The sequence below is a fragment of the Ips typographus genome, linkage group LG15, assembly GCF_016097725.1.
Source record: "Ips typographus isolate SLU linkage group LG15, UJ_Ityp_2.0, whole genome shotgun sequence".
NCBI lineage: Eukaryota > Metazoa > Arthropoda > Insecta > Coleoptera > Curculionidae > Ips > Ips typographus.
In genome coordinates this window covers 8,967,831-8,977,894 of record NC_138436.1, presented here as the reverse complement: position 1 = coordinate 8,977,894, position 10,064 = coordinate 8,967,831, and the positions used below count along the sequence as shown (strand labels likewise).

The 10,064-nt window shown below is 41.2% G+C and overlaps 2 protein-coding genes and 1 long non-coding RNA gene across 3 annotated transcripts in view; 1 reads left to right on the top strand and 2 right to left on the bottom strand.

Moving 5' to 3' along the window:
- Positions 1–10,064, bottom strand: part of Rab3GAP1 (RAB3 GTPase activating protein subunit 1) — a 38,525-nt gene that overhangs the window by 20,761 nt on the left and 7,700 nt on the right. Inside the window, exons 4-7 of the mRNA XM_081993002.1 lie at positions 8,403–8,517; positions 2,269–3,267; positions 2,097–2,203; positions 1,807–1,985 (exon numbers count right to left, since the gene is read on the bottom strand). Coding sequence (XP_081849128.1) covers positions 1,807–1,985; positions 2,097–2,203; positions 2,269–3,267; positions 8,403–8,517 — 1,400 coding nt within the window. The remainder of the gene's footprint in view (positions 1–1,806; positions 1,986–2,096; positions 2,204–2,268; positions 3,268–8,402; positions 8,518–10,064) is intronic.
- Positions 3,291–5,208, top strand: LOC145738473 (uncharacterized). The gene is made up of 2 exons (XR_014180762.1): positions 3,291–3,669; positions 4,051–5,208. It is a non-coding gene; the product is annotated as an uncharacterized LOC145738473 (long non-coding RNA).
- Positions 5,392–8,564, bottom strand: LOC145738471 (calcium uptake protein 1 homolog, mitochondrial-like). Its single transcript, XM_081993324.1, has 5 exons — positions 8,403–8,564; positions 8,175–8,335; positions 7,880–8,121; positions 5,664–5,878; positions 5,392–5,611 (listed from the first exon to the last, which is right to left on the bottom strand). Exons 2-5 carry the CDS (start codon positions 8,301–8,303, stop codon positions 5,466–5,468), a joined length of 732 nt encoding a protein of 243 aa, XP_081849450.1. The 5' UTR covers positions 8,304–8,335; positions 8,403–8,564; the 3' UTR covers positions 5,392–5,465.

The following is a 10,064-nucleotide window of genomic DNA, read 5'->3' as shown; positions in this document are numbered from 1 at the left end:
AAAAACTATGTTGCACCTCGTTTTCAAGGAAATTTTGCGTGGATTCAGAAAATGACAGTCAAAATGGCGTCTGGAAACGCCATTTTGAATTAATTATCTGTCAAAAAACGATGTTGCACCTCGTTTTCAAGGAAATTTACGGTAGAATCGGAAATTGACAAGCAAATGTCATCTCGAGCCGCCATTTTGAAATTTCTGTCAAAAAAACGATGTTGTACCACATTTTCAAGGAAATTTCCGGTAGAAACAGAAATTGACAAGAAAATGTCATCTCGAGCCGCCATTTTGAAATTTCTGTCAAAAAACGATGTTGCACCTCATTTTCAAGGAAATTTCCGGTAGAATCGGAAATTGACAAGCAAATGTCATCTCGAGCCGCCATTTTGAATTTTCTGTCGAAAAAAACGATGTTGTACCACATTTTCAAGAAAATTTCCGGTAGAATCAGGAATTGACAAGCAAATGTCGTTTCAAGCCGCCATTTTGAAATTTCTGTCAAAAAACGATGACTGTACCGAATTTAGTGATATTTTTTTAGGCTATTGGATAGGAAATTTAATGAGGATTCCAAAAATGTGCTCAAAACTGTCATTTTCCCACTCCAAGTGGGTTTTACAAGCGATTTTATCCTTGACTGTCCTTTGAAACTGTGTTTCTGGCAATTCAAATTTTGACACCAATTTTCACCCTGACTGTACCAAATTTCAAAATGTTTTTTGAGGTTATTGGATAGGAAATTTAATGAGGATTCCAAAAATGTGCTCAAAACTGTCATTTTCCCACTCCAAGTGGGTTTTACAAGCGATTTTATCCTTGACTGTCCTTTGAAACTGTGTTTCTGGCAATTCAAATTTTGACACTGTTTTTCTCCCTGACTGTACCAAATTTTAAAGTGTTTTTTGAGGTTATTGGATAGAAAATTTAATGAGGATTCCAAAAATGTGCTTAAAACTGTCATTTTCTTACTCCAAGTGGGTTTTACAGGCGATTTTGTCCTTGACTGTCCTTTCAAACTGTGTTTCTGTTAGTTCAAATTTTGACACTGTTTTTCTCCCTGACTGTACCAAATTTTAAAATGTTTTTTGAGGTTATTGGATAGGAAATTTAATGGGGATTCCAAAAATGTGCTCAAAACTGTCATTTTCCCACTCCAAGTGGGTTTTACAAGCGATTTTGTCCTTGACTGTCTTTTCAAACTGTCTTTCTGGCAGTTCAAATTTTGACACCAATTTTCACCCTGACTGTACCAAATTTCAAAATGTTTTTTGAGGTTATTGGATAGGAAATTTAATGAGGATTCCAAAAATGTGCTCAAAACTGTTATTTTCCCACTCCAAGTGGGTTTTACAAGCGATTTTATCCTTGACTGTCCTTTGAAACTGTGTTTCTGGCAATTCAAATTTTGACACCAATTTTCACCCTGACTGTACCAAATTTTAAAATGTTTTTTGAGGTTATTGGATAGGAAATTTAATGGGGATTCCAAAAATGTGCTCAAAACTGTCATTTTCTCATTCCAAGTGGGTTTTACAGGCGATTTTGTCCCTGACTGTCCTTCCGAGCTGTGTTTCTTTTAGTTCAAAATAAAAAAAAGCAAAATGTCATCTCGAGCCGCCATTTTGAAATTCCTGTCAAAAAACCAAGTTGCACCTCATTTTAAAGCAAATTTAGCGTACATTCAAAAAATGACAGTCAAAATGGCGTCCACGCCCGCCATTTTGAATTCCCTGTCAAAAAACCAAGTTGCACCTCATTTTCAAGGAAATTTCCGGTAGAATCAGAAAATGACAGTCAAAATCCACTTACCCCGGTATCGGGACGCCGTGCTCCCATCTGTACCGCAATTCCTGCACGAATTCGTACCACACGTGACACAGAGCCTTCAAACCGCCCAGACTGTAGAGGGCGTTGGCCAAAACAATTGCCACGCGCCAAATCAACGAGTCTGCGTCGCACGTTTTCACGCCTTTGAACGCGTCCGTCATCTGTCAAATGTCAAATTGACTGTCAAAAAATTTTTTTTTTATTTATTTATTATTTTAATACCAATTTAACAAAAAAAATAGTTTTTTTTTTTTTTTTTTTTTTGACAGTACCTGATTGGTTTCGGTGCGTCCGTACGGAAAAGTGGACTTTTCGTCCGCGTCCGGAAACAGGAAATAAAGCAACGGCACCAACACCCCATCTTCCAGGGGTGGATTACCTGAAAAAAAAAAAAAAAAAAAAAAATGTTATTACATACCCTAAACCCCCCCTGGTTAACTTAACCTTTAGTTAACCTTCTCTGGTGTAATTTCCTTAATAAAAACGGTTCGGTGAGCAAATCCAGGGGACTGTCCTGATGGGCGGGAAGGTAGTCCCCCAGAAGATTATTTACACTGTTTGGAGTGTCCATCACTTGGTACACTTCTAGTAAACAGTCGGCCAGCAAAGTACTGGGGTTTCCCTGGTCGAAATGGGCTGTGACAGCCCATTTCTGAGCCTTGAGCGGATCAAAGTCGCTGTGACTTTCCGTGTCGATGACCGAGTGCTCAGAAAGCCCACTCCAGCTCGCTTCGAAGCACAGTGCACTCACCGGATCAGCTGAGACACCCCAAGGTAGCTCAAACATTTCCGAGTCCTGCTGGTACCATCCCGAGTCCTTTAAAATGTACCTCAAGCGACAGGAAACTAAAACGTTATCTTCCGGGGTGTTTAGTTTGGTTTTAAACAAATCCAGCAGGCCTGTCAGGTATTGACAGTACAAGGGGCCTCTTTTGAGGTGGATTACATCAAAACTGGTCCTCACATCGTTTTGGTAAGTCCCAGCGTACATTCTCTGCCAGGGCTCCTTAATCTGCACAAACATCGGAATGTCCTGATTGCAGGACACTACATTGAGGGCACTTAACAGGATTTTCACCCCACTTTCACTCCCTATCACCGAATTAGAGGTAAACACTATAAATTCCCGCAAACCGTACCACTCGGCCAGACAGGAGTGTGGGAAATCCGGTTTGTCCTGGAGGAAATCAAACCGCCCGTCCAGGACGTGTTTGGGCTTGTCCTGGACGTGTTTTTGGTGCCAGATTAGAGTGAAACTGGCCTCCCCATAGGCTACGGTGTCCTCGAGGATTGTCCAGGTGTTTTCTGGGGTTTTCGGGTGGGATTTCCACTGTCTTAGCGCTTCCTCGATGCGGGCCACCAGGACTTCCCAATCGGTCGCGGTGGTAAAGTCTTCGTGGTAGAATTCCGTTTCGTCGATTTCCTCGTTCATTTTTCCACTTTAACCAGGCAAAATTAGTAAAAAAAAGTTTGTTTACCAATACTCCTAGTCAACTTTTGAGGTTAGAAGGTTGTTGACACGTGACCGGTTCGGTTGGATCGAATGGAATCGTCACGTGATTGACTGGACGTTGACGTTTGACAGTGCGGTGACGTTTCGAACTGTCAAAACTTACAAAACAGTGATGTTGCCCTTTGAGTGACTCTGGAAAAGTAATTTTCAGCTTTCCCTGTCTCTAAACAGACATTTTTGGTTGCCTGGAGTTTCTGAAGCCCCGTGAAGACGGGTCTTGATGTGCCAGACGCCTCTAGCAGCCATTTTGTATTACCAAAAGGCTCTACAAGTTATTTTTAGTGGCCAGAAGCCTCTGAAATCTTCTCAAGCTTATTAAAACTGTTTTTAAGGTGAGAGAGGGATCTAGTAGCTATTTTGTATTGCCAGAGGCCTCTAGCAGCCATTGTTAGTTGCCAGAGGCCTCTAGCAGCCATTTTTAGTTGCCAGAGGCCTCTGAAACCTTCTTAAGCTTATTAAAACTATTTTTAACGTGCCAGAGGCCTCTGGCAGCCATTTTTAGTTGCCAGAAGCCTCTGAAACCTTCTCAAGCTTATTAAAATTGGTTTTAAGGTGCCAGAGGCCTCTGGCAGCCATTTTGTATTGCCAGAGGCCTCTGAAACCTTCTTAAGCTTGTCAAGACTGTTTTTAATGTGCCAGAGGCCTCTGGCAGCCATTTTTAGTTGTCAGAGGCCTCTGAAACCTTCTTAAGCTTACTAAAATTGTTTTTAAAGTGCCAGAGGCCTCTAAAACATTCTGAGGGTCATCTCAAAGGGCCAGAAGGTTCAAATAGTGATTAGAATGTGCCAGAAGCCTCTGAAAGCTTCTAAGAGATTTTGAAAATGGCCGGAAGCCTCTGAAACATTCTAATGGACATGTTAATGTGCCGGAAACATTAAATAGAGATTTGAATGTGCCAAAAGCCTCTGAAACCTTTTTAAGAGTGTTCTAAAGTTGCTAGAGGTCTCTAGACACATTCTGATGGACATCTCAAACTGCCAAAAGGTTCTAATAGCGATTTGAATGTGAGAGAAGCATCTGAAACCTCCTAAGAGACTTTGAAAGTTGCCAGAAGCCTCTAGAAACTATTTTGAAAGTACCAGAGGCCTCTAAAACATTCTGAGGGACATCTCAAAGTGCCAGAAGGTTTAAATAGCGATTAGAATGTGCCTGAAGCATCTGCAAGCTTTTAAGGGTCTTCTAAAATTGCCAGAAGCCTCTGGAACATTCTAATGGACATGTTAATGTGCCAAAAACATTAAATAGATATTTGAATGTGACAGAAGCCTCTGAAAATCGTTTTGAAAGTGCCAGAGGCCTTTGAAACAGTCTAATGGACATTTTAACTTACCAGAAGCTGCTAATAGAGATTAGAATGTTCCAGAAGCATCTGCAAGCTTTTAAGAGTCTTCTAAAGTTGGCAGAAACCTCTGAAACGTTCTAATGGACATTTTAATGTTCCAAAAACATTAAATAGAGATTTGAATGTGACAGAAGCCTCTGAAGTGGAACCACAACACTGAAACCATACTAACTGTCCCTCTGGTCACCTTGTTTAAGCAGTTTAATCAAATTTTCACTGTACATGAAGGAAAAACCGGTAAAAATTACATTTAAAACAACTACAGCTGTTTAAGAAAGCGAATTAGGTTAGGTTAGTAAGTGACAGTGACTGAATGACAGTTGACAGAGCGCTTGTGTTGTTCTCTCTGTCGCACCCGTACGCATTATGGGATTTATATTTATCGGCCATCTTTGTTGTTTATTTATTAAAATTGACAGCGTTCCCACAGAGGGCTTGTGTTGTTCTCTTTGTTGCACCCGTACGTATTGTGGGATTCATCGGCCATCTTTGTTGTTTATTTATTAAAATCTGGGTTTACACAACAAAATGAATGTTTTTCTGTCAGAAGCACCTAAAAACTGTTTTGCAAGTGTCCGAAACGTTCTAAGGGACATTTCCAAGTGCCAGAAGGTTCTAATAGAGATTTGAATGTGACAGAAACCTTCTCAAGCTTATTAAAATCGTTTTTAAGGTGCCAAGACTGTGTTGGCGCATTCGCCAATTGTCAAGATTATTTTCTCACCAAATTTTAATACTTTTCAAACAATCCAATTTAGACAAAGAAGAAGAAGAAGAAAAACTAATTTAATAACGCAACGTTTGCTCTTTGGTGCACTTGATCAGCGCCTGCGTAAACTTGACGAATCCGGTGTCTTTCGGTTTTTCCAGGCCGCGATGAACGCGATTTTTCATCACCGCAACGAACTCCTTGTTGCTCAGCTGGCCGTCCTCTGTCAAAAAAAAACTGACAGACTGTCAACTTTGACAGATACGACTACTCACGATTGTCGTCGAAAATGGTGAAAACGACGCGCACCACGTGATCGCTCAGATCGACGTGCGCCACCGTTTTGGCCACGTGCTTCAACGTTGCCTGATCGATCGAGGCGCCCGCAATGTGATAGAACATCAATGCGGTGTCCACGTCGTTAATGTTGCTCAGAAACCGGAAAAAGTTCAGATAATCCTCCCTGGAGACGCCCTCGGTCGACTTGAACCTGTCGGCACACGCGTGACGTCACCAGTTGGCCCCCCATTTTGATTTCGTCGCAAAAAATCGAGTTTGTGCTGATTTTCTACTAAATCCGAGATGGGAAACGCAGTGGTGACGTTTGTTTTTCCGTCACTTTGGAAATTTTCAGGAAAAGTCACGTTTCCCGAACCGAGTGACAGATACGTCAAATCTGACAGCTGCAATGGATTCCCCGTCCTCGAGTTAGTCGAAAACGAGTACCATCAAGCCTAGACTATTTCAATCCAAAATGGCGGGGAAATTGCAAATGGCCTCCACAAGCGTCATTTTGACATTTTCGTAAAAAATCGAGTTTGCACTCGTTTTCCACTAAATCGAGGACGAGGAATTCAGTGATGACGCTAATTTTCTTGTATCTCGTGCAGAAACACAGTTTTTCACAAAAAACTTCTTAAAATGAAGTTTCTCGAACTGAGTGACTGATACGTCAAATCTGACAGCTGGAATGGATTCCCCGTCCTCGAGTTAGTCGAAAACGAGTACCATCAAGCCTAGACTATCTCAAGCCAAAATGGCGGAAATTAGCAAAATGGCGCCCACAAGCGTCATTTTGACATTTTCGTAAAAAATCGAGTTTGTACTCGTTTTCCACTAAATCGAGGACGAGGAATTCAGTGATGACGCTAATTTTCTTGTATCTCGTGCAGAAACACAGTTTTTCACAAAAAACTTCGTAAAATGACGTTTCTCGAACTGAGTGACAGATACGTCAAATCTGACAGCTGCAATGGATTCCCCGTCCTCGAGTTAGTCGAAAACGAGTACCATCAAGCCTAGACTATTTCAATCCAAAATGGCGGGGAAATTGCAAATGGCCTCCACAAGCGTCATTTTGACATTTTCGTAAAAAATCGAGTTTGCACTCGTTTTCCACTAAATCGAGGACGAGGAATTCAGTGATGACGCTAATTTTCTTGTATCTCGTGCAGAAACACAGTTTTTCACAAAAAACTTCTTAAAATGACGTTTCTCGAACTGAGTGACAGATACGTCAAATCTGACAGCTGGAATGGATTCCCCGTCCACGAATTAGTCGAAAACGAGTACAAACACGCCCCTTCTATCTCAAGCCAAAATGGCGGAAATTAGCAAAATGGCGCCCGCAAGAGTCATTTTGACATTTTCGTAAAAAATCGAGTTTGCACTCGTTTTCCACTAAATCGAGGACGAGGAATTCAGTGATGACGCTAATTTTCTTGTATCTCGTGCAGAAACACAGTTTTTCACAAAAAACTTCTTAAAATGACGTTTCTCGAACTGAGTGACAGATACGTCAAATCTGACAGCTGGAATGGATTCCCCGTCGTCGAGTTAGTCGAAAACGAGTACCATCAAGCCTAGACTATTTCAATCCAAAATGGCGGGGAAATTGCAAATGGCCTCCACAAGCGTCATTTTGACATTTTCGTAAAAAATCGAGTTTGCACTCGTTTTCCACTAAATCGAGGACGAGGAATTCAGTGATGACGCTAATTTTCTTGTATCTTGTGCAGAAACACAGTTTTTCACAAAAAACTTCTTAAAATGACGTTTCTCGAACTGTGTGACAGATACGTCAAATCTGACAGCTGCAATGGATTCCCCGTCCTCGAGTTAGTCGAAAACGAGTACCATCAAGCCTAGACTATTTCAATCCAAAATGGCGGGGAAATTGCAAATGGCCTCCACAAGCGTCATTTTGACATTTTCGTAAAAAATCGAGTTTGCACTCGTTTTCCACTAAATCGAGGACGAGGAATTCAGTGATGACGCTAATTTTCTTGTATCTTGTGCAGAAACACAGTTTTTCACAAAAAACTTCTTAAAATGACGTTTCTCGAACTGTGTGACAGATACGTCAAATCTGACAGCTGCAATGGATTCCCCGTCCTCGAGTTAGTCGAAAACGAGTACCATCAAGCCTAGACTATTTCAATCCAAAATGGCGGAAATTGCAAATGGCGTCCCCCCCTATCCTATGTCTTACGTTTTTCTGACGCGCTTCAGCATTTTCGCCTTTTTTTTCGGCGAATAGCCCGCGTACGCCAACAGCAATTCGGAAAATGCCACTTCGGTAATGTTGCCGCGTTCGTTCGGCATTTTCCGGTTGAATTCCAAACTCAGAATTTCCTTTTGCAAATGCTCCTGAAAGTCGAGAAACTTTTCGATCGTCAATTTTTGCTCGAGATTCGCACCGAAAAAGTAGGTGGTCAGGGCCGAATTTACTCCCTAAAAAAACCTAACCTAACAAAAAAAATAAAAAAAAAACGGACAAACTTAACCTTAAAGGTGTTTCCAGTGTTGGCGTGGTCGCGATGCCTCGATCCGATACTGGATTGTTGACGTATTATGGTGGCCACTTTTTCAAATTCCTCGCAGTCCACTTCGCCATCGCCGTTCAGGTCGAACATGCGAAAAGCGATTTCAAAATGGCGGCGGGAGGCTTAGAAAAAAAAAAAAAAAAAAAAAAAAATCTCCGCCATTTTGACAATTTCTGTCAAAACACTTACTGGACAACACTGTAAGCAGAAATATGTAATCGGAAAACGTGATCAATCCGGCACTGCCCAATTTGTAGAAAATACTGTCCTCGTCCAAGGTGAGATCGATTTTGTGTTGAACAGCCTAAACAGACGTTAAACAATCAATTTGGTCGCCATTTTGTCTTCCTAACACACATTTTTCCTAAAAAATCTTGAGTTTGTACTCGTTTTCCACGAAAAAATGAAGTTTCTCGAACCGAGTGACAGATACGTCAAATCTGACAGCTGGAATGGATTCCCCGTCCCCAAGTTAGTCGAAAACGAGTACCATCAAGCCTAGACTATTTCAAGCCAAAATGGCGGGGAAATTGCAAATGGCCTCCACAAGCGTCATTTTGACGTTTTCGTAAAAAATCAAGTGTGTACTCGTTTTCTACTAAATCGAGGATGAGGAATTCAGTGTTGACGTTAATTTTTGCGTAACTCTTCCCCAAACCCAGATTTTTCCAAAAAATGAAGTTTCTCGAACCGAGTGACAGATACGTCAAATCTGACAGCTGCAATGGATTCCCCGTCCCCAAGTTAGTCGAAAACGAGTACCATCAAGCCTAGACTATTTCAATCCAAAATGGCGGGGAAATTGCAAATGGCCTCCACAAGCGTCATTTTGACGTTTTCGTAAAAAATCAAGTTTGTACTCGTTTTCTACTAAATCGAGGATGGGAAATTCAGTGGTGACGTTAATTTTTGGATAACTCTTCCCCAAACCCAGATTTTTCCAAAAAATTAAATTTCTCGAACCTTGTAACATATACGGACAAACTGACTGCAGAAATGGATTCCTTGACCCCAAGTTAGTCGAAAACGAGTACCCACAAGCCTAGACTATTTCAATCCAAAATGGCGTAAATTGCAAATGGCCTCCACAAACGTCATTTTGACATTTTCGTAAAAAATCAAGTTTGTACTCGTTTTCTACTAAATCGAGGATGAGGAATTCAGTGGTGACGTTAATTTTTGCGTAACTCTCCCCCAAACCCAGATTTTTACAAAAAATGAAACTTCTCGAACCGAGTGACAGATACGTCAAATCTGACAGCGGGAATGGATTCCCCATCCCCAAGTTAGTCGAAAACGAGTACCCACAAGCCTAGACTATTTCAATCCAAAATGGCGTAAATTGCAAATGGCCTCCACAAACGTCATTTTGACATTTTCGTAAAAAATCAAGTTTGTACTCGTTTTCTACTAAATCGAGGATGGGGAATTCAGTGGTGACGTTAATTTTTGCGTAACTCTCCCCCATACCCAGATTTTTCTAAAAAAGAAGTTTCTCGAACCGAGTGACAGATACGTCAAATCTGACGTCAGAAATGGATTCCTTGACCTCGAATTAGTCGAAAACGAGTATCCACAAGCCTAGACTATTTCAATCCAAAATGGCGGGGAAATTGCAAATGGCCTTCACAAACGTCATTTTGACGTTTTCGTAAAAAATCATGTGTGTACTCGTTTTCTACTAAATCGAGGATGAGGAATTCAGTGGTGACGTTAATTTTTGCGTAACTCTCCCCCGAACCCAGATTTTTCCAAAAAATGAAGTTTCTCGAACTGAGTGACAGATACGTCAAATCTGACAGCTGGAATGGATTCCCCGTCCTCGAGTTAGTCGAAAACGAGTACCATCAA

What these genes read in the sequence shown, in the direction of transcription:
- LOC145738471 (XM_081993324.1), bottom strand. Translation starts at nt 8,303, where the DNA reads ATGTTCGACCTGAACGGCGATGGCGAAGTGGACTGCGAGGAATTTGAA. An exon ending in CTGAAGCGCGTCAGAAAAAC is followed by an intron (nt 5,879 to 7,879) that starts GTAAGACATAGG and finishes GTGTGCCGACAG; the next exon opens with GTTCAAGTCGACCGAGGGCG. An exon ending in CACCATTTTCGACGACAATC is followed by an intron (nt 5,612 to 5,663) that starts GTGAGTAGTCGT and finishes TTTTTTTGACAG; the next exon opens with AGGACGGCCAGCTGAGCAAC.